Genomic DNA, 24784 nt, shown 5'->3' with positions numbered 1-24784 from the left:
TTGGTCCACATGGTGGATTATCTTCCTAGATGCCTTTCAATTTGTAGTGTCCTTTTCTTTTAATTTAAGCTTCTTCCTTTTGTAATGCATTTTTAATTCAATAAGATACTACAAATTTCATTTATGATTTTATCTTATGATTTACATGAAATCAATTACTCTTCCTATACATAATAATACATCACAATGTAATCAACAACAATGTGTGCTTACACAAATTCATATCAATACACATAATTAACTTCAACATATGCTTTACAACACAATAGAATTTTTCAAAAACCAACAAAAACACACTGGTAATCGATTACAACAAGCTTGTAATCGCTTACCAGGGTGATTCTTGCCCAATAAACACTCTGGTAATCGATTACAAAAGTGTCGTAATCGATTACGAGTACCCTTTTTGCCTACTGAAATGAAGTCGTGCAGGGGGTCACGATTTCAACACTCTGTAATCGGTTACAAGTATATTGTAATCGATTACAGGACCCAGAAGTCGTTTTTGGGGTGCACGACTTCACCACTGGTCAAATGAACAGTGTGAAGTCATGCAGGGGGGCATGACTTCTTCATTTGAAGTCGTTTGGGCCCCCCACGACTTCCCCATTTTCGTAATTTGAATTGAAAATGCCTATTCTCGTAATATATCATGTATTTTTGCCTATTTTGGTAACAAAGCCGTCTTCTTTCGGTACTGGAGAAAGTGTGTTAAAGCATGAGTTTTGGAGTGGCCAGGTTCGTATCCCATGTCGCCTCCAACAAGAAGAGTTAGGGGTACGTGTTGGGACATGGAAAACCTTGAGAAACCAGTGAGGGTTGTTAGTAAGAGAACCTAAGGACTCTAGGGTTATGATTATTAGGAAAGAAAACTGAGGGTGGGCATGTTGGGTTGTTAGTGAGGAAGTCCTTGAGGGTGGGAGTTATGCTTCATGGGTTATAAGGTTGGGGAGTATTCACATGAGTATGGGAGTGAGGAGTAGTTCAGTGATGATGAAATGGGATGGAGAAACGTGGGAGTTATTAAGTGAGCATTAGAGAGGGATGTGAGAATCTCATTGGTGAACGAAAGAGAAAGAAAATGGTGTAGAGGGAGGTGGTGCAGGTTTCTAAGGTCAAGGAGAGGAAAGAATTGTGGAAGAGGGTGGTGAGTTTTCAGTAGGCAGAGAGAGATAAAAAAATATTTCCTAAAGATATAAAAGAGAGAGAAAGGTGGATGTTGCGGGGAAAATAGAGGGGAGAGAAGAAAAAATATAGATCATGTCACGTTACCATGAAGTTAACCATATTGGGACCAAATAGAGGCATTTTTAAAAGCGGGTATTAAAAAAAAACCTTTGAATGTAGGGACCAAATAAACAATTAAGCCTATTTTTAAATTAAGTCTACCTTAGGACATGTGATAAAAATATAAATAATTGATTCCTTTGTTTCTTTTTGAGAAAGACATTGTAGACCACAATGACAAGTCACATTAAGAGGTTATCCTTAGTTAATTAACTATTTTCAATACATCTCAATATGATATATGTCACCTTAAGAGACACTTTCAAAGGTCATATGATGAACAAAATTGGTTGATTATATGTATCCCAGACATTTTAATATGTAGAAGTCACATTAGATTTCTTTGATCTTTCCTTGTCTTATCTCATACATCATTTTCTTCCTTGTAAAAGGGAATGTGGGTTCAAACAATTGTCAAGGAAAGAGATGATGTTCATGTTCACTTCTTAAAGGACTAAAAGAAATAATGAATCATATATGTACCAAAGTCTCATTTGGATTGAATAATAATATTTAATATTATTTTCATATATATGAAAATTATATATTTTTGTGGTGTTATATGATATCTCTAAAGCTCTATTAATATTTTTTAATACTTAATCATTTATGATATTGTTGTTTAAATGAATCACTCAAGACTAATATCATAATATCATTGGACATAAAAAGGTAAATTTGTAAGAAAATGTTGTTTCAAATAAAACCACTCTTGAGTTAACCATTAACACTCAAAGGAACTTAATACATTATTGGTAAACTTAATACATTATTGGTAGGATCCCATGGAAAAGTGTCTCGGTCATATTTGGTTTTAAACTTAATCAGTTTTGATGTTTGTTTTTGTCAACTTTAGTATTTGTCCTAATGAATTTTATTTCTTATTTGAGTAAGTTTTTATTTGCTAATTACTCAACATGTTTAACCACCTTATTAATAATTTTGGATATGTTCAATCATTTTAAGAGTAACAATTACCTTCATAGTACAAGTACAAGCATTCATGTCACTCTTGAATGCTATATGACATTAAAAACAACAATTAGTTTTTATGATGTAGTTATCAACAAACAATGTGATCGCTCTTGACTATATGAATAAAATGATGAATAACACTATTTTAGTTCTAAAGAAACTTACGTTAATGTTTAGTCTTAGTTTATGACTTATGAAAAACCATCATCTTAATGATTATAGATACCCATAATCATTTAAGATAAAATAATAAAAATATGGTTAATACCTATTTTGGTCCTTTTATTAGTTAGTTTTGTTCAAAACGGTCTTCCTATTTTTGATTTGTTCAAAGTGGTCCCTTATTTTATAAAAATGGTTCAATTTAAAGGTGTCTAAATCATTAACGACATAATGTTCAAGTCAACCACCGGTGAATGAGTAGTTAATTTTTTATATACGTGGCAACTTTAAAGAACAATAACGTGGAAATATTGTATTTGAAAGGGGTTTTGGTCGAACAAACTTCCCTCTTTGCCACTACGCCATAATCCATAGCCCTCCACCGCCATAACTCCATCATCGACGCATAGTCGCCGTGAACTCCCCCACCTCCTCTGCCACCTCCTCCACGTACTCTTGGCAAGAGATTTCCATCCGCAACCAAAACCCCTCACTTCCTTCTCTGCCTCCCCTCAACTTCATCTTCCACCACTTGGTCTTTGTCGCCTCCCTCGACTTCAAGGCATTAAGATGTTTTATTTGTACTCCATTCTATATTAGGATGTTTTGTTCTAAAAAAAATACTACAATATATTTGAAGCATTTAAATAGTTAAACAATTTGTTGACACTAAAAAAGAACCCAAATTAGATAATAATAAAAACTTTATTTATTATGGAGCGAGAAGTGAAACTAGTGCAGGTATGTATTTATGCATAATGTTATCTAAAGTTTTAGGAAGCATGTAATTTTAACCAATTGAGCATTATTAGTATGAGTTCAATAAACCATGATAAGAGGCTACTTCATTTGAAAAAATGTTTTGTTTTATTTTCTATTCCTCTATTATTTTAAAAACTATCTCATTGATTTTACTTCATTTTCTATTTTTATAGATTTGTGTAGAAAATAGTGAAAACAGTAAACAAGACATATTCACTATTTTCTTTAGAAATATTTGAAAACAAAAACAAAATGGGAATATGATGACATTTTTGTAACTAGAAGTGGATAGAAGCTATGGAAATACTAGACATTTTCTTATAAACATTTACTAAAAAGATACGCTGATTTTTTGAGGTTTTGAATATACAATCATATAATCGTGGAGGGTGACAAAATATTCCTATAGAGTCATTTCAATAGTAGTAGACACAAGTTAGTTTAAATTCCTAATTGTGTCTACACTTTTTTTGAAGCTTTGAAAATATACATTTTTTTTTAGTTTGGGTTGAAGTTCTTGATTGCCACAACTTATTGATTAGCCAAGTAAGGTGACTATGCGTGTTTGAATCACTCGTGAAGAAAGGTTAACTTATTGAAATACAATACTTTAGGTGTAATATTTTGAGGAAGTGACTATGGTAACAGGTATTATGCCTTAGTTGAGTTGTTATTTTAGTTATAAAAGTTTTGTAGTTTCATTAAATATAATCAACAAACAATAAATGATTGACAATGCATGTATGGTATTTGGTATCCTTGAGAAGAAGATGGTGTTGAGGTAATTTAATATATTTAAATGTTTGATCAATGCATTTTGAATGATTTTGTAAATTGCATTTGTGTATTTATTATACGTTTAAATTGGTTTCGTGTGTGTATTTTTGTCATATATGTTGACTTCCTCATTACATTTGTAGCATAGCAAATGATTTGGTGAAAGACATCGGGTGGTTCAACTGGTTCATGTGTGTATGTTTTCTCGTATACATGTTGACTTCCTTTTTATGTTTGCAGGATGGATATTATCGAAATTTAGGAAATGCAACATTAATGCCATTTGGTGTGTGTGGTTTATTGCTAGCAGCTGGTTGCATGCATGCCCTAAAGCAATGGGGTAAGAAATCGTATAACAATTGGCATAAGCAGTGAATATATGCCCCTTTCGTAGGCTTTGATAGTGGTGGATGACAGACTCTTTTATTGAATGCGATGAGGAAGCAATAAAGAGATGAAGAACTTAAATGATGCTAATTCAGGTAGGTAATAAATTTCAAAAAGGATACAAACATCGACTACTAGTGAGTACTGAACTGAACTGACATTGGAGTTCTTTTTGTAAGGATAGGGAGAGACTAAACAATGAAACTTTATAATTTAATTCTCCTTGAGTATGTCAACATTTTAAGTTACTCTAGACCAATGAATTTCTAATTCTCAATGATATATAGTAACTTGCATGCTTTGCTGCTTGGGTTTGCTTATGGAGGATATATTCAATTGCACAAGCTTTGGAAATTGCTTTCAGAATCTGTATCTCTTAATGAATTTGAGCTTCCCCAAAAGAGCACTTAAAGATCATAAAGTGAAAATTGAATTATGGTTTGGTTATGTTACCATATCAAAGTAGTCATATTATGAGCTGAGTTAATTTATTCAATGTTTCTTAGCATAAACCATGACACTGACTAATCGTAGCAAGTTTCTTAAACAATATATAATTCCTCCATAATAAAAAAGTTTTTTTATTATCTAATTTGAGTACTTTATCTTTTTAAGTGTCTACAAATTATTTAACTATTTAAATTCTTCAAATATATTATAATTATTTTTTTAGAACAAAAATGGAGTACAAACATAACATCCTAACGCCTTGAAGTTGAAGGAGGTGACAAAGACCAAGTAATGGAAGATGAAGTCGCACGGAGGTGGCAAAGGAAGTGAGGGGTTGAGGTTGCGGATGGAAATCTCTTAGGCAGAATACGTGGAGGGGCGGAGGAGGTGGGGGAGTTCACTACGATGAAGTTATGCAGTGGAGGGTTATGGACTTTGACACAACAGTGGTTGGTGAGGAGGGAAGTTTATTCAAACAAAATCACTTTCAATTACTAGATTTCCACGTTATTGTTCTTTTAAGTTGTCACATATATAAAAAACTAACAACTCATTTACAGATGGCTAACTTTGACACTGTGTCGTTAATGATTTATACGTCGTCAGGAAAAAAAAATCAAATTGAACCATTTTTATAAAAGAAGATACCACTTTGAACAACTTAAAAATAGAAAAACCATTTTAAAGAAAACTAACTAATAAAAGGAGAAAAATAAGTATTAAACCTAAAAATATTAAAACAGGTTTAAAACAACATTAACCTACTAGTTATGTCATATACTACACCTCGAAAAATAATAATTCAAAACTTACTTAATATTTAATATAATGTATACAAAATGAGAGTTTTTCTTTTTCGAAGGATGTAAATTTAGATACACAATATCTATCCCTAAAAAAATTCCATATTTTATTTAAAAATATTTTAAGACCATATATACAAATTTATACCAAAATCTAATGCATAATTTCATCGAATTTGATAGTTCAGATAAGCTCATTTAAAAATAAAATAAAATAAGTAACAAACAAAATATGCAATGGATTATTTTTTTTAATTAAACTGAATCATTGAATTTGATTAAAAAAATCCGATTAAAAGATATATTTATACAAATCAACAGTTTAGATAATGACTAATCACTCCTAAATTTTTATGTGATTTGGTTTTCTTGTTCTTTTTTCAATTAATGAATTGTTTTTTCCATTTAAATAATTTTTCATATTATATTTAAAAAGATAATATTAAACTGTTTATTTTTTTTAATATTAAACCTAGACTATACCATTAATATGCTCAAGGTAAATCCTAGCTTTCGCCAACAAATAATAGAGAAACTTAAAAGAGGAGAAAGAAATAAAGAACATACACCAAATAAAAAAATATAAAGTATCCCATTAATTTAAAAAGAGACAAAATTTATTTGACCCCTATTAATTACATTGGAAAAAACATAAAAAAATTGGCTTTCATATACAATGTTACAAACATTTTATTAGAAGAGACAAACACCACTCAGTGTTTGAATCAATGAATACAATATTGTTCTATTAAACGCTTAAAATAGGAATTTATAATAATCCTAGTTGATCGAGCATAACTATTTTGTTTTGATTACGATCGTTAGAAAAGATAGAAAAAAAGAGATAAAATTGGTTTGGAAAGAGATTGGTACGTAATTAATTACTGAAATTCAAAAGGACAAAATACCGTAATTATTAAAAAAATGAAAAAGTAAAACAATGTAACAGTATACCAGTAATAATGATAATAAGTATAAATATTTATAATTTATAATCAATAACAACATAGATTATGAAAAAGTAAAACCAGTAATAATGATAATGAATATAAATAATTATAAATTTATAATCTATGACAACATAGATTAAGGGTGGACTTGAATTATTGCGAGAGGGAGAAGGAAATTATAATTTCCAAAAGATAGGCTGCGAAATTTTGGTCGCAGCATCTTCACCGTATGTTAAGCACGTTATCTTTTATCTTTTTTTTTTCATAACTATCTTCGATCGATGATCTTGCGCGAGTGACCAACTCATAAAGTCGTAAAGGATATAAGTTTATATTTGTTATCAACGTTTAATTGTTGGTGGGGTGAGGGGATATCAAATTCCAGCTGTTCTTTTTGTTTATCGAAACCCGCGAAGGAATCGAAATTGAAATCGAAGTGTGAACAGAGCAAAACACAGAGGGTGATTTGTTTGTTCCAATCGGTGTTGTCGGGGGCATGGAGAGTGTGAATGATCTGATCCAAGAGGCCAAGCTCCGCACTCTCTGGTGGGCCCTCTGTATATTCGCTGTTTCCTATTTCCTAACTCGTAAGTTTTCCTCTTCTTCTGATTTCCTTTGATTTCATTTCAGGGTTTTCTCTTTAGTATAGTATTAGTGTGTAATTAGTGAATTAGTGAACGAATTTCATGTTTCCACTCTCAATTTTGATTTACTTTTTGGAATTAGTAGCTTCCTTGGACTGTATTAATGCTGCTTGAGTTCATTAGTAATGCTTAAGAGTGTGGAACTGAAATTATATGGATTATCTGAACTCACTGTGATTCTGTATTATATTTTGATTGCAAGTGTGTAACTTGTCGTGTTCTTTTAGTTATGATTTCAATTGAAGTGTTTCTGTGATCTTGTCTTTGTTAATGGGAAAGGAGGAAAGCGTGTACTATGATTCTTATTTAATGGACCTGCTTTTCTTTTTCCTTTGAGCTTATGTTCTGTATGGTGATTATGTGTTGTAGATACAAGTAAATCAATGTGGATGAATCTACCCATGTCGATCATATTTGTTGCGGGGCTGCGTATTCTTTTTAAAAGGGTGGAGTTCAGTTGGAAGGTTCAACAGCCTAAACCGCTGACCTATTTATCTCATTTGGAGAAGAAGCAGTTGTCTTTGAAGGATTCACGCCTCACTAGTTTACCACCCCCTGCAAAATGGAAGAGAAAAATTGATTCCCCTGTTGTGGAGGCTGCAATGAGAGAGTTCATTGATAAGATTTTGAAGGATTTCGTGGTTGATTTGTGGTACTCAGAAATTACTCCTGACAAGGAGTTTCCAGAGCAGATTCGGGCAATAATCATGGATGTTCTAGCTGAAATATCTGGAAGGGTTAAAGATATAAACCTAGTTGACTTGCTGACAAGGTATCTGGTTTTCCATCTCCTGTATTTGGTGCTAGGGAAAGTATTATAAAAACTACTAATTGTCTTATCTTTCATTTACATTTCAGGGATTTAGTTGATTTAATAGGTGATCATATAGAACTTTTCAGAAGAAATCAAGCTGCTATAGGTGTTGATGTTATGAAAACATTGTCTTCTGAGGAGAGGGATGACAGATTAAAATTCCATCTATTGAATTCTAAGGAGCTACATCCGGCACTAATATCTCCTGAGAGTGAGTACAAGGTGTGAGTGGAGTGTTCTTGTGTTATAATAATTTCCTTTTATAATGATGTCTTGTATCATATCTAATGAATGCTCTTTTTGTCAGGTCCTTCAGCAGCTAATGACTGCAGTTTTAGCTACAGTACTAAGACAACGGGAAGCTCAGTGTCCTGTGATTCGTTCTATAGCTCGAGAATTATTAACTTGCTTGGTAATGCAACCTATTATGAATTTGGCAAGCCCTGGGTATGTTGTTGAATATTTTATCTTATATTTAATAATTCAATTTTGCTGAGATTTGGTGTATCATAACAGTATCAATTCTTTTGAAGGTTGCTTTGTTCAAGATTTAAAGTTGTGCGGTTTTGAGAAAAATAGTTTTTTTTCCTAGTCTTTGTTGAAATCATATTTAACTTTACTTGGTTAAGTAGGTTCAAAGTGGAAGGTGTAAAATATAGGATGGAACGATAATTATATTTCAAACTGTGTTAGGGCCCTTTGATTGCTTACCTTGTAATATTTATGTATGTTATACCAAGCATGTTTAACTGTAAAGTGATTTTATTTAATTCACTTTAAAAAAATATGATCCAGTACCTAGAGAAGTTTTGCGGATGACTTTGGGAAAGAAAGGCATTAACGTGACTTATATTTAAGCTATACAGCCAATAAGAATGTGATAACTTGAAAACTTTCGGAGACAAGACTTAATGACTTCCTATAAGAATAGGTTTCTATCATGATTTCCTTTAAGGACTTCCTATAAGAAGGGATAGGATACAAAGTGATTGTGTACAAGAACATATGGCACTTGATAAGTAAAAAGTGAAAAATAATTGCTTAAATGTGCAAATAAGGTATTGGAGGCACCAGTAAAGAGAGTAAATTGTATGTTTTTAACACTGAAAACTGGTACAGGGAGACCAAGAAATAAATTGGAATTTCATTCTTGATAGTTAGTCATATCCTTGAGAATTTCATTCTTAATCCAGCCAAATATGGTTTGTGTGATTTATGTAGTTGGCCTTACCTAGTAGGATAAGATTACTTTCATTGTTTGTTATATGTAGTGTTAAAAGGGTAACTCATATTGTTTAGCTGAGACAATTGAAAACATTTTATGAACAAATGTTGTAGAGCATTTGCATCTTAAATAATATATTGTGTTGTTAGTCATCTACAAGACTGGAAAAATTGGAGTTGCATTTTAACTGCATTTCTTTATAAATTTTGTAATTCCCAGTCATAATAACATTTTTCTTTTGATAATTAGGTATATTAATGAACTGATTGAAGCTCTTATTCTTCTCCTTAATGATGATGGTACGGAAGGTATGGTTAGTAATCAGTCAACTAATGTAGCAGGTCATCATGGACATTCTGTTTCCAGTGAGAGTGGACCCAACAATCTTACACCCTCTAATAAGCATCCATCATTAAATCAAGGAACTGATATGGTATTGGCTAAAATGAGTGATCAAGGAGGGACATCATTGCAAGGTAACGTTCTCTATCAAGAATCTTCACAGACCAGGCCTTCTGATTGGGCACGAATGTTGGAGGTTGCAACTCAGAGGAGAACTGAAATTCTTATGCCTGAGAATCTGGAGAACATGTGGACAAAGGGAAGGAATTACAAAAGGAAAGAGAACAAAATTATCAAAGGTGGCTTTCAGGATCTTCCTGCCAAGAGTCCCTCTACAGACAGTTCACTGCCTCAGAGAAAATTGGCTCAGGAAACATCAGCAAGTAAACGTGGAAAATATGAAGTTGCAGAGGGGAAGTCTTCTCTTCCACCATTGCATGCCTTGGGTTCAGATTCCCTACAAAGTGTTGCAACTGCAAAAATTTTGGAATCTTCTCAAAACCCTGACAAAGAATTATCTTTTGTGAAAGATCTTGCTACTGATGGTTATAAAAGTCCACTGAAGAGGTCCAATAGTGCTTCTTCCTTGGGAATCCTAACTAATAAAGGGGCCCCCATAATTCCAGAGTTTTATAACCCCGAATTCGAGAGGCATGGTGAAGGATTTCTGGGAAAAAGTTCTTCTGACATGGTTGTTAGGAAAGAAGTGCCGTTGGTTCCTAAGCTCCGGTGTCGGGTAAGCACTTTTGGCTGTAATAGTTTTCAGATATAGTATTCTAAAATGTATTATTAATAGATATAGAATCTCTTTTGTCAGTCGGTAGCCTTTATGAATCGGAATGAGTTTTTAGTTCTGTTGGTACTCGATTGTTGTTTTTGATATTTATACATTGCAGGTGTTGGGAGCATATTTTGAGAAACTTGGCTCCACATGTTTTGCTGTTTATTCAATTGCAGTGACTGATGCACAAAATAAAACTTGGTTTGTAAAAAGAAGGTATACTTGTTTCATACTCGTTTTTATAATAGCAGTTGTTAACAATTTGTCTCTGTTTGGTTTTTGAAATTTAGACAATTCAATTATACAAGGTGTAATTATTTTTACTTTTTAAGGTTGAAGCCCATTGAACTAAATGCAAGAATCTGAAAATAATATATTTTATTTTCTCATCGTTCTTTCCACTATTGATTCAGACTGCTCCTTCATGGAGAATAAATTTGTTCAATCACAATTGTTTTATTCCATTCTTTATATCTGTGCTTTGACTTATCATATTTTGTTTTGGTGATATTCAGATACCGAAATTTTGAGCGATTGCATCGGCACCTTAAAGATATTCCCAATTACACACTGCATTTGCCTCCTAAAAGGATATTTTCCTCAAGCACAGATGACGCTTTTGTACATCAACGTTGCATTCAACTTGATAAATATCTCCAGGTATCTTATTCCTAGTCCAAGAAATATTCTTAAGTTTCCCTTTTTACACATTTTTAATAATTAATCTTGCTTCAGGATCTCCTATCAATAGCTAATGTTGCTGAACAACATGAAGTATGGGATTTCTTTAGTGTTTCCTCAAAGGTGTGTATCTGCTTGGTATTTCTTATCACAACTTCTTATGACGGACCTTTATATAGTTTTTGCTTGGCACTATTGGATGTGAAAGTTGACAATGACAATCTATGATCTAACAACTATTTTTGTTCTGATTTACCCCTGAAGAACTACTCATTTGGGAAATCTCCTTCAGTGATGAAGACCTTGGCAGGTATCTGGTTCTAACATTTTGGTTTTATGCCATAATGCCATTAAATGCTCAGGCTGTAACTATTCTATATATAGTAGCCCTTACTGTTAATCTTCTAGGTTAATGGATTTTTGTTGGCAAGTTTGTTTTTTAAATTTTTGAAGTCCTAAACTTTTGAATGTTTGGTTACCATTAAAAAAGTAATAAAAGGAATAATTAATTACACCGACTTTTCCTGAGGTTAGCAGCAAATAACTTACACATTACTTGTTTCATAAATTACACATACTTCCCTTGCACATCCCTTGCTTTGTTACTTTTAAGCATACTATGTGTATTACAAAAAAGATGGTGAACATGTACTCTTTTTGAATCGATTAGGGTCTTGGTGTAATTACTACTAACCTTAGGGAAGTAGGTTCAATGATCCCCAAAAGGAAAGATTGAATACAAGGGGGAGAAAAGCTTCCCGCCGTACCCATCCAGTGTGCCTTTTCTGGGTTATTTGAGGACTCAAGCCCATGAGTTGGAAACTTTTCTTGCATTGTTGTGGGTTGGTTGGGCATGATAGAATAGGGGACTAGGCAGCTATTCTATTGTAAGGTTGAGTTAGGTCCAAACTCACTTTCTATGTTACTTAACCCTAATTTGAAAATGGCTTTTTAAATCTAAACGTTATTTGTGCATTGTATTGATTCGAAATTCAATATTTGAATGGAATTTTATTTTAACAGTCAATGTAGATGATGCAATGGATGATATTGTACGCCAGTTTAAAGGGGTTTCAGATGGTTTGAGGCGAAAAGTCGTTGGTTCATCATCTCTCATGAGTGAGGGATCCGCTACATCTACTGTCACATGGAACTTGACCTTGAATTCAGATGAAATTGACAAAATCATTCCAAGGCAAGGTACTGCAGAAAGTGTGTTAAGCTCTGATAATGAGGAAGGTGAAAAGAACAACAATTTTGACGATGAGAGTATTGTTAGAGAAGTAGCACAAGATAGTGAATCACATTATGACAATGCATTGATCTTAAAGGGTTACTCACCTCCATTAAACAACCATGATGAAGAGTCCAGCAACTTGGATTTTGATAGAAAGCATGATATGGTGGTGGAAGCTAGGGTTGGCAATGATGTTCCTACTACTAATTTCATTCTGATTCATGGTAATTCAGAGGATCCAATTGGAGGGCCACCTGAGGTCTGTCTAGTCAGCCAAGTTTGCTTTTCTTTCTGGTTTACAATTTTCACTTCAGCTATTGACTGAGAAATTTGGATACCTGTTCTGGTGCTTGCTGCTGTGTGCTTAGTATATTTATTAGCTGGTCATTGTTTTTGGGACTAAGATGAATGCTAAATTTTGCCCATTTGGTCAAGCTGGAAACAGCCTTTACAGCTGATAGTCTGAAACATTATGAAAACCATAGAACATAGTACTTCTCTTTCTCTCTTTTCTTTTTTTTCGAAAAAAAAAAATCTGATGATTCCTTAACAAGTAAAAAGTGAAGATTCTACAGTTTTACTGGGTTCATTAATTAGTTGGAAAAACGCTAGTTTTATTCTCTTAGGGATTTTGTTTATGCCAATAGGTTTATCCTCCAAATATTTTAAGCTTAGCTATTACCATGCATCCTAGCTTTCATAGACTTGGTCAGGTCTTAAATATTCTGTTACCTCAAATACTTTGAAAAGATTTTGTTTTCTGTAACTTTTTCTTTCATTAAGTAAAAATGAGAAGTATGAAACAAACATATTGGTGTTCAAGAACTTACTGGAAGCATGCTTGGTGGTCTACTGTAGCTGCTCACTCATTTTTGCTCCCTCCTCCTTTGGGAAAGAATAGTTGTTTGAAAACTAGAGAAAATGAGGACTGTTTATTTACTTGTATTTTCATGAAGCAGAACATTGTCTGGATCCTGTCTTTTCATTCGTTGATGAGAGCCTTTTTTTCTTTTTCTGGTTTAAAAGACATTAAGAATATTAACAAGTTTGTTATTTTCCTTTTTTGCAGTGGACCCCATCTAATGTTAGTGTCCCTATTTTGGATTTGGTTGACAACATATTTCAGCTTAAGAAAAGAGGCTGGATAAGGTATACCACTCTATCTGGTTGTTCTGTAACTTTCATGTAAGTGCTAGAAATAATGTCTGTAACACTGAACACTTTCCAAAAGTATTTAATCCTATACCAATTTGAAGAAGCTTCTTTTGATGTTTATGTTAGGTGTTTTTCTAGATTACAAGTTATCTTCATATACTAGGTTATTTCGCACGTTGTTAGAGGCAAAAATTATACATAGAATTGCATTATACCTAGCAGCTAACGATTTTAGAGTGAGGTTACTTTATATGATATGAAACATTCATGGCAAAGTAGACGAGAGTCTGATCCTTGCACCCTCTCTTTATTAAAATTTTGCATAGTTTAGTGGTGACTGATAATTGTTCAACTTATGCTTTTTCTGTATTGGTGGTGGAAATTTGTTTTGACTTTATATGTTTTGATTTATATCAAATCTTGATGATGCCCTTCCACTTTTGATTCTAATAAATATATTTTTAAAACTTGTGAGTTCTTTTTGGTAAATTTACCATGGTTAACTTTCAGGTGAAAAGCATGCAATTATGTCAAAATCTCAATTCAATAAATTCTATTAAGAGTTTAATTATAACCTTGACTTTGTGGTTATATTGAATAAGTTTCTAGATAAACTGACCCTCCCTTAAAAACTATCTGTTTAGTGGGGAGAACCAAACATTTGACTACTCTATTGAGTCATCCCACACTGTTATAGCGCCAATGCCTCGGCAGTTGACACTTCACTAGCCCTTTCTCATCAGTCCCTTTGTAGGTAGCACTTTTTGAGACGTTGACAATTAGCTCTAAGACCAATTGATAAGTACTTCGAGAAACCTTCCTTAAAAGCTGGTTAAACGAAGAGAATTAAGCACTTAAATACACTTTGGAGCATTCCATGCTACTCAAAGTGGGACTAAGGTACCCCATAATGTCCAAGTCCCTATGAAGTAATTCAAGAAGTTGTAAAGAAATTAGAGCTTGTACCAATCTTAATGAACTGAAAATTAAATGCATAAATAGGCAGGAATCGTTTAAAGTGATGCTTTCAGAACTTCAAAAAATTCTTGACACCAACACCATGCTTCAAGGTCAAAGGGCTCCACCACCTTCTATTTTGAGGTAGGGAATGAGTCTAGATGCATTTAATTGATGTAGGGAAATATTTTAGATTAGGGTTCTACCAAAGAGTAGAGACTGATTGAGAGAAGAACGAGACACAAACCACAAATGGTTTGGGTTCTTCTTGTACAAGAAATCTGGAAGAAATAAAGATTCTTGATAATTATAAGTTTTATATTTAAGGGCCAGTTAGTTAAAGAAGACTTTTGATGGATACCTAGGTTGTATTTGTTATAAAACTTTCTAGAGTTTTAGCTCACAACAGTTCTCTCAAACTTACACAGAGATACTAAATCCTCTCAGTTCCTCTATTTACTGATAGAAATCTTAGTGTTACCGTTCACCACCTTCATTCTTTAACACCCCCTGACTGAAAAGAATAATTTACTAATTAAGCTGCTCATGTTAGCTTATTGTACATGCCGTGTAACCATCAACAGGTTTCAATATTCATAGCATGCCTTAAATTTTGTCTCTTCAGATAAATTTATTGATATTATAAATATTATGCAACATGACATTTTCAAATTGTTTTAATTTAGGGTTTGCAACTTGCTAAATTGCCATATATGTTTATGCAGGAGGCAAGTCTATTGGATGTCAAAACAGATATTACAACTGGTGATGGAAGATGCAATTGACGATTGGCTCGTGAGACAGATACATTGGCTCCGGAGAGAGGAAACTATTGCCCAGGGGATTCGATGGGTCCAAGATGTAAGTATTGAGCTTAAACTTCATAAACATTTTTAGATGACACTGTATATCAACTCCGAAAAATGAAGCTTTTAATACAAATAAACAGTAGTGAAACTAGGCTTGGTTGTTCATGATTAAATAACCATTTCTCTGTTGGATGGGGGATATCTAACTCACGGATATAGTTGTAATGGGCTAATTGCTGTTTGTTAATGGATACCATAATTGAACAAAATATTTGTCATATCCATAGTACCTCAGAGCCACGAAGTCAATGTTATACCAATTAATGAATAGTGTAACTGATTCGCTCTTTGACAAGAAATAGAGAAGTCCCAAGAAAGCATAGATAGAACCCCTTTACACTGAGTATTCCTCAATCAATCTGTTCAACAATCATTTATAAAGGGAACGATCTTCCTTTCAAGGGATAAGACTATGTATATATATATATAGACTTTACAAAAGTCTCTGCCTTGTAACAGCTAACTACAGTTATTCTTAAATCATTTCTATAGTATAGATTCCAAACCCTATCCTTATTCCCCTAGCTTTCCCACCATGACTGGAATAGACCTTGTACTCAAGGTTGAACTCTTGAAACTAGTCATGTATTGTGGAAACATCTTTGGTCCTCCCTCTTGCCATTATGCCAACACTTGTTGTATTGGTTCATCATGATGTTGTACAATCCTGTTATCCAAAATTTGATGGGGAAAACAAACCGAAGTTTGCCCTTGAAGTTCATGTGGAAATTCTTTCTCGACTTGATGACTCCCAACTACTAATTTTAATTGTGAAATATGGAAAACTAGATGTATGCAAGATGTATCTGGATATTGTAGTCGGTAAGCCTCCGTCCCCCCTCGGTTGAGGACATGTATGGGCTATAATAGTGTGTTGATAGCTTCGTGTGTAACCTTGTAGGCATAGACACTTGTCTGTGAGGATGAATTTTCATACAGTACCTATTGGAAGTCTCACATTGACTAGAGATAAGACCAATTTATAGTATATAAGTGGGTGCAAACCTCGGTTTACAAGCCGGTTTTGTGGGATTGAGTTAAGTCCACTTCTTAACATAGTATCAGAGTCATGAGTTAAAGCCTATCCTAGTGAAATTTCTTGTTTGTTTGGCCTATTGTGCCACCTGCTATTGGGATATTTGTTGTTTGTTGGGCATATTGTTCCATCCGCTATCGGGTCGTTATCTTATTAATATCTAATCTCACGTTCTAGATGTATATACCTCAGCATTAGGGGAGTGTGTTAGAAGTCTCACATCAACTAGAGATAGGACAATTTATAGTATATAAGTGGGTACAACCTCACTTTATAAGCCGGTTTTGTGGGGTTAAGTTAAACTTAAAGTCCACTTCTTAACAATACCCAACCACCCACTTTGATCCACCACTTGTCATGGTTCTTGCATAGCTTCAACGTCTCGAGCAATTTCCATGGCTCTAATCTAGTCCTTTGGATCATGTTGGTGAATTTGGTTTCAATTGTTATATTGTAGCCCTGCAAAGAAATACCACATCAATTGATCTTATGATGTTTGAGGAACTTGTGACACCAATAATTTGAACTCTTGGATGAAATCTTCAACCTTTTCATTTTGGTGTATGGCTACTAACTTTTCGAAAATAGTACTGCACTCTTGACCTCCAAATCTTCTACTTCGAGCGGTTGTGAAATCCTCCCAAGATGGGTTTTTGGTTTTCTAGTGCTAAAACCTAAACTATTGATTTGCTTTTCCTTCCATGCTGATAAGAACCAATCACAATTTTCCTTTTGAATTATATTTTGCACTTCAAAAAAATTTTCAACACGTGCTATCCAATGCGGTTGATCACTTTCTTCAAAGGTAGGTAGTTTGACCCTTTTCATCCAGGCATCTCTCCTCCCTCTTCTTTAGATTTGTTGCCATGCACCAATCCTTTCTTGAATTCTCGAAGGAGTTCTTTGATCGCTTTCATGTCCTTAACAATGGAATGATCAATCTTCATTTCTGCCACAACCTTCCCTTGTTCATTGGCCCATCTTTCCAACGCACTCAAATGACCTTCCACAATGATTCCTTGCAATGCTGATCTGGCACGTCAAACCAAACTTGTTATGTGCCTTGATCAGAAAACAGAGAAGTCCCAAGAAAGCGTAGATAGAACCCCTTTACATTGAATATTCCTCAATTAATTTGTTCAACAATTGTTTACAAAGGAAGCAATCTTCCTCTCAGAGGACATTCCCTGTATACAAAACTACAATCCTCCCTATTCCCGCAACCCTGGTAAGACTATATATAGACTTTACAAAAGTTTTCCCTATAACAGCTAACTACGGTTAGGACAATTTATAGTATATAAATGGGTGCAAATCTCACCTTATAAGCTAATTTTGTGAGATTAAATTAGGCTTAAAGTCCAGTTTTTACAATACTATCAGAGTCATGGGTTAGAGTTTATCGTAGCAAGATTTGTTGTTTATTGGTCATATTGTTCCACCCAATGTTGTCAAACTCGAGAGTTTATGTAAACTCGAATCGTAAACTAGTAAGAGTTTACTTTACATGAAAAAAAAATATAAATTTAAAGAAATGTTTTTCATAGAAATGTTATTATTGTAAAACATAAATTGAAATATTAAAGTCTCTATATCTAATCCTCTAACAATGGCATCATCATCTCCATCATCATTTTCCCAGAATATTTTTACTTCTACTTTTAATTGTTGAAAATGCACTTGGATTAACTTCTACCGAGTTTGATGCGTTTCCAGACATAATAAGATAAAATTTTTCACTACAAACATAAAAAATAAAATGCCGAACAACTTAAAATATTGTAGCAGCAAGGGTTGTTCAAAGGTCCAGTGTGCAACATTTTATTTTTGTAAAATAAAATGAATGGGCGGTGCTATAAAATGCTTTGGTAATAAAACATGAAATCAATTTAAACATCACCAACAGTATAGGTGGCAGAGGGTTTACACTTATGCAACCCGTGAGCTCTACAGTTGAGATTGACGGTGAGATCGACTGCGACGGCGAGATTGACAGCAACAGCGAGATCGACGACAACGGCGAGATTGACGGCGACGACACGAACGGCGCGAACAAAGGCAAGATCGAACGACGACAAGGAAGGCGTGACAGAGGGCGTGATCGACGACAGGATAGAGGGCGAACCTGATGAACGACAGCGCGACAGAGGTGAGATCAAACGATGAGATTGACGGCGAGAGCGCGAGAAAGGAGATGAACAGTGAGAATGAAAGCAGTGAGTGAATCGGTTCAACGAAAGCTCAAAAAACCTAATCTGGTGAGTCCTAAAAAAATTTCTTCTCAAACTCATAAAATCGGAACCCAACTCGCAATTTCAGGCGAGTTTAACGAGCCTATCACCGATTCTACCGATCCCACACCAAAAACGAGTTTGCTTACTAGTTAACTCAAAAGCACCGAGTGAACTCGTAAACTCAATCGAGTGAACTCGTAAACTCGGCCGAGTGAACTCGTAAACTCGACCGAGTTAACGAGTTAACTCGCGAGTTCGATAACCGTGGTTCCACCCGCTATTGGACCACCTATTAATATCAAGTCTCATACTCGAGATGTATATACATCGGCACGAGGGATGTGTCGGAAGTACCACATCGACTAAAGATAGGGGCAATATATAGTATATAAGTGAGTGTAAACCTCATGTTACAAGCTGGGTTTTGTGGAGTTAAGTCAGGCTTAAAGTCCACTTTTTAACACATTCCAAACCCTATCCTTATTTCCTTGTTTAACAGTAACCAAATAAGCCTAGTTTAGAACTGGATTTTAAAAGTTCCCCTTAAAAATCTGACCATTCTTTCAATTATTAAATACCACTGAACTGCATAAGTTGTGCATCATAAAAGCTTTTACTCTCTATGCTCTTGCTAAAAGCTCAAAAACTAGTTGAAACAAATTGATCCAAGTTATGAGAGCAAACCAATTATTTTTCAATGGCCAAAGGGTACCTTGGATGTAAATAATTTCTAATCAAGTAGTGTTTTGTTAGACATGCAGAGCTGAGGTGTTATTTACATAGTTAGGCCGTTTTGTTCTTATAAATGGACATTTTATTCTTCTTGGATCCTTTTTTGTGATATTTCTTTTCTTTCAATGGTTATTTTTCTTTTATCATCGAAAAAGAAACTTCTATAACCTATTTGCCTAGTATTTGTGGCTCTTCATTTCGTAATTGTCAAGTCCACTACTCTAATCCTTTGCTTAAGTTTTAGTGGAGACTGAAGAGGCCGTTGTGCTTAATGTGTGGAGAAGGCACATGCAGAGACCTTGTGCTCATAGTACTCCTTATATTGCACAACCCTCTCCCTCTAAGTTTGCTTTTTGAGATATGGTAACAAAGTCTATCCAATTGATGATGTGAGGTCCTATCTTGCAGCTTCGTTTTTCATATGACCATTCTTGAATGCGAGGTTGTTTGTGATTAGATGTCTCACATTGACTATTTATGTGACAAAAAGTATTTCCCTATTAGTTATAGACTTGGGTTATCCTTTCCCCTTGAACCAGCTGTTGTGATCAATTTAGGCATGCAGAGACCTTGTGCTCATAGTACTCCTTATATTGCACAACCCTCTCCCTTTAAGTTTTCTTTTTGAGATATGGTAACAAAGTCTATCCAATTGATAATGTGAGGTAGTATCTTGCAGCTTCGTTTTCATATGACCATTCTTGAATGCGAGGTTGTGTGTGATTAGATGTCCCACATTGACTATTTATGTGACAAAAAGTATTTCCCTGTTACTTATAGACTTGGGTTATCCTTTCCCCTTGAACCAGCTGTTGAGATTAATTTGGGCACAATTCTTTTCTAATAATACTCTTGTGCGAAATATCTTTATATAAATTTACAATTACCACTTGAATTTGGATGGAATAATCTCCAGAAGTCAAGGAAAAAAGGATAAAAAAAAATTATTATTTACGCTAGCTTGTGCAAATGTTTCATTTTGTATTGTCATATTTTCAGGTTCTTTGGCCAGGTGGTACGTTTTTCTTAAGAGTAGGGACTCCTCGGACGATAAGTAGTGACAGTGATGAAATCCCTTCTCAAACAAAAAGCAGATCAGGCGGAAGCAACATCACAAAATCTGAGTCTGGCTCTTTTGAGCAACAGCTTGAGGCTGCTCGTAGAGCAAGTGACATCAAGAAACTGTTGTTTGGTTAGTTTTATTTCCTGTGGAATCATATGTTGGTTAATTTGGGATTGCTGTTTACTGGTTAGATATCATTCTACTTTGAAATTTCATTCAACAGCATTGATATTCATATGGATTTTGACTAAATAAAAACTAGCTAATCAGCATTTACTTTGAGTTCCCGGTAAGAGGTAGACAAATTTATCACCAACCACATCGAAGCTAGATGTGAAATTCATATTTATATAATCAATTGTTTTCCATTATTTAATCTCCTTTCCTGTATACTGAACAATAATTTTATCTCACTAAGCTTAAACTTGGTACATGAATCACACAATGTCATTTGGCATGTTATAAACCAAATTATAAGACGTATTATTCACTATGAGATCTCTTTTAATGAGCCTCGAGTAGTCTTCTTTGCGTTTGTCAAAACCACCTTAATTGTTTTTTCTGCCATCTCTCTAATAGGGGCTGCATCACTATCCCTCTTATACTATCTTGTCAAAACCACACTTCCATGTTAACGTACACTCGTTTATACTAGTTATACGTTTTTATCGTGATGTCGTTTCAAGATTAACATTTATTACCATAAAGCACAGTTGGGTGTATAACAGTACAATAAAACTTTTCTTGCTTGGTAAGTACTTTGTGCTCACACGAAACATCATTGTCTTTCTTCATTTTAACCACACAACTCTATCCTATCATTTTGTAATATTAGTATTCTTTCATGCTTATTTCATTTTTCTTCATAGGTCAGTGCAACAAACACCCTGTTATCTTTGATTATTTTGCACTGGCACCTCAGTTTATTTGTTGTAGTCACACATGTTTAGTTATTGGTAATTAGACTCTTTCATTATACTCTTTTTACAAGTTGAATACAAAAACTTTTTAAGATTTCATTTTAAAACTAATTAACATTAAGCAAAGTTGTCCAACAAATATATGAATACCACCCTCTAAATGTGTATATTCTGATCAAATTTCTTGTGTTTTTAGATTGAATGTCAGCTAAACTTCACATAATTACACGTATTCCACAAATGGAACAAGACTTCTAATTTGTTAAAGAATTAGTTGTATAATTGCTAGTTTACAGTGATTTGGAGCTAGATGAGATTGTTGAACAAAGTTACAGCATGCATTTATTTTTCGTTCTACTTAACTTAGATGCACATCTCATTTTACATTTATTTATGGATTTTTTTGGCCCTTAATATTCTCTTGAGAGATTTTTTGTGAATATGTAATCACATAATCATTGAAGAAGGTCTTTGAATGTTATAGTACATCCATGTAACATCCATGTTCTTCATACAGTCTTTAGAATCTTTTGTTGATGTAAATGAGAATAGCAGTAGCATTGTGAGAGTTTACATTCCCAGACTTTTGACCTGTAAAATTTCAATTCTTACCAGATGGAGCTCCAACAACTTTGGTCAGCTTAATCGGCCATAAGCAGTACAGACGTTGTGCCCGGGATGTATACTACTTCAGTCAGGTTATATCTCTACTCAATAACCATTGCTCTATTCACTTTTTCCAAATTTCTTTCATCCGTTTGCCTTGATTTTCTTTTTGTCTTCTTCAAAAGTTTTCTGCTATACTAACAACAATTCTACCATCTTCTTGTGTTCAGTCTAATATATGTGTGAAGCAACTTGCATATGCAATTTTGGAACTTGTACTTGTATCCATCTTCCCTGAGATGCGGAATGTTGTGTTGAGCATTCACCAACCCTTAAAGAGTTCTTCTACATGACGTGGCCAGCTATGGTTTTGACATTGACTAACACGTTTTATGGCTTTGCTGGTGGGATGTAACCTGCAAGATATGGTTCTGCATCAATGTCCAACTGTATAAAACTTAGGTGTAGGGCGTGTACAGAGAGACAATTGTTTGGTGGTTAGGCATATATACCCATTGTCATGGGGATTTTGTATTGTTAAAGACTCCAGAAAGGCCTCTAGTGAATATTCTTTATTCGTTGATATTTGGGATTTTATTTTATTTGGTTCTCTTTGTTAATCCTCTATATGTACCATAGTTTTTTGCATTTCAGTACATGCATTCATATTATGTCATAAATAATTTTAAGGGCCGATTCTTCCTATACCCCCACAAATGTATTCCGGCGTCTTTTTAATTTTAAAAATATCAAAGTTATCTCATGATAGTTTAAGTTAATTAAAAACCATTAAAGTACATAATGGAAGAATGTAATATATGGTTTATAAGTACTATGTAAATGAGATTGAGTGGAAAAAAATGTGATAGAATAAGCTATATCAAAATTTTGAAATTATGTTAGGGAACTACATAAAAATAAATGCATATGTAAGAAAGAAAAATAGTGTTGAGGTGGCTACTAATGCAAATGTTGAAAGGATGCTCACATGGAAGGTCTAGTGCTCAATGAGACAAATTCAAAGTTAGTTACAAGGAGGAAGACAGGTAGCAACCGATCTTGGAATCATGGAGTCAAGGAAGAGCAACATGAGGAGTCAGTCTCAAATACTTGGTTACGTGACTTTGTCTGTAAGGAAAATTGTGGTAATTTTCCTCTCTCAGTGTTTTTTCTCTTCTTTCTTGAAAACCCCTTTTAATCTTCATGCTCCTTCTCAGATGTCAAGCAAATGGAGTGAAGCAGTGGTTGCAAGCTCGTTATTGTCACGACTTAATTCTTATTTTAGAAAAGTGTATTTGTTTGGTGAAGCTATTTACGTTATGCTACTTTTATCGGTTTAAGTATTACTATTGTATTGAATCTTATTTCACTATTAATACCACCAACGGGTGCAAACCATTCTCTAGTATTAAAAATTAATACCTAACATTGGGTATTTTCATTGAGCATGGTTGAAGGTACAAGGATGAAGACAATGGAAGCTAAGATTACAAAACTCTACCAACTTATAGAAGGAAATGCAGAAGCCCATCGAGCTAAACTCTACCAACTTATAAAAGGAAATGCAGAAGCCCATCGAGTTGAAATGGCTCGAATAAATGAGGTTAATTAATGTAGGATGGATGCAATTCAACAACCAATAGCTTTGGTTTTGCATAATCTAAACTCCAATCACGATTCTTCATCCCACCAGGAGCACAACCATGGTGCGAAGTCCCACAATAACGTCCACATTTCAAATCATCAACTGTTTCCAATCAACTTATGCACTTGGTTGAATATTTAATGTTGATCAATATTTCTCGTTCTATCAAATTCCAAACGAACAACAGATCGCCATTGTTGGAATGCACATGCCAGGTTCAACTATTCCGTGGTTTCAGATGCAACAATGCTCGAGCACTTCCAATCATGGACATAACTGAAACACTCCATTGAGATTGAGTTCAGACCTGGATCACCACGTGAGTCACTTTTCAAGCTCCAACAACAAGGTACTATTTCACATTACTACTCGAAATTCATTACATTAGCAAATCACACAAATATTGAACATCTAGAGGTTCTAAGAGATTGCTTTATTATTGGGTTAAGCATGGATATTAAAAGAGAAGTGAAGGCTCAATGCCCACCCTTCCCTTCCCTTCCCTTCCAACTTCACAAACCCCCAATAAATCCCAACGATAATCAAGTAAAGAGACTCACACTAGTAGAACAATAGGTTAAGAGGGACAATGGACTTTTCTTTTGGTGCGACGAGAAATTTACTCCTAAACATAGGTGTCCTTAGCCTTGACCAGTGTAATGGATATTCTTAGCCTATTACCCTTGGTCGAAAGACAAGTCAAGTTCTTTATCTTATTTATTGATTACTTTACCAAGATGATTGAAATTGAACCATTAGTCGCTCGAACTGTAACATGACCTTCTTCATTTAATCATTATTGACAATAAATGACAATGGAAGTTTTAAGGAGTTCCTACAACACTGCGAAACAAAGGATTAAATATAATAAGTACAACACTGACAAACAAATGATCAATGATCGACAACCAAAAAAGAATCTAAAATGAGTTTAAAATGAAGTTCAGACAAGCCAAATGCTTGTGGTTGTGGACTAAAGAGTGAGGACATTAATGCACCTTTCTATCTTCTACCAAGGAAATCTCATTTACACTTACTTGTGGGTCAGACACCTTGATTCCAATGTTAAGGCAAAGATGAGTTAAACTTTAATAAGATAAAATTCTTAAATATTTTAAGTCTTGTCATTAGACACTAGATAATAACAAACAAGAAACTGTGTGTGTTTATTAAAGTGTAATGCAAATTCTAGAAGAATGTAGAAGCTCCTTAAATAGAAGAATTGAAATGTAATACAAGTTCTAGAATATTCTAGAAAAACCTAAGATAGGAAGAAAAATCAAGAATATT

At 34.2% G+C, this 24784-nt stretch overlaps 1 protein-coding gene across 1 annotated transcript; it reads left to right on the top strand.

The window, feature by feature from the left end:
• Window positions 1-6710: 6710 nt before the first annotated feature.
• Window positions 6711-22502, top strand: LOC124822677 (phox domain-containing protein). Its single transcript, XM_047294704.2, has 15 exons — window positions 6711-7140; window positions 7567-7969; window positions 8056-8233; window positions 8319-8458; window positions 9486-10314; window positions 10475-10575; window positions 10875-11019; window positions 11095-11163; window positions 11305-11350; window positions 12064-12536; window positions 13347-13426; window positions 15115-15250; window positions 20260-20452; window positions 21859-21941; window positions 22080-22502. Exons 1-15 carry the CDS (start codon window positions 7050-7052, stop codon window positions 22200-22202), a joined length of 3090 nt encoding a protein of 1029 aa, XP_047150660.1. The 5' UTR covers window positions 6711-7049; the 3' UTR covers window positions 22203-22502.
• Window positions 22503-24784: the final 2282 nt, after the last annotated feature.

Source organism: Vigna umbellata, chromosome 1 (assembly GCF_029865625.1).
Source record: "Vigna umbellata cultivar VRB3 chromosome 1, Vumbellata_1.0, whole genome shotgun sequence".
Lineage (NCBI taxonomy): Eukaryota > Viridiplantae > Streptophyta > Magnoliopsida > Fabales > Fabaceae > Vigna > Vigna umbellata.
Note: the sequence above shows the minus strand (reverse complement) of the source record. Positions and strands in the feature narration are given on the sequence as shown.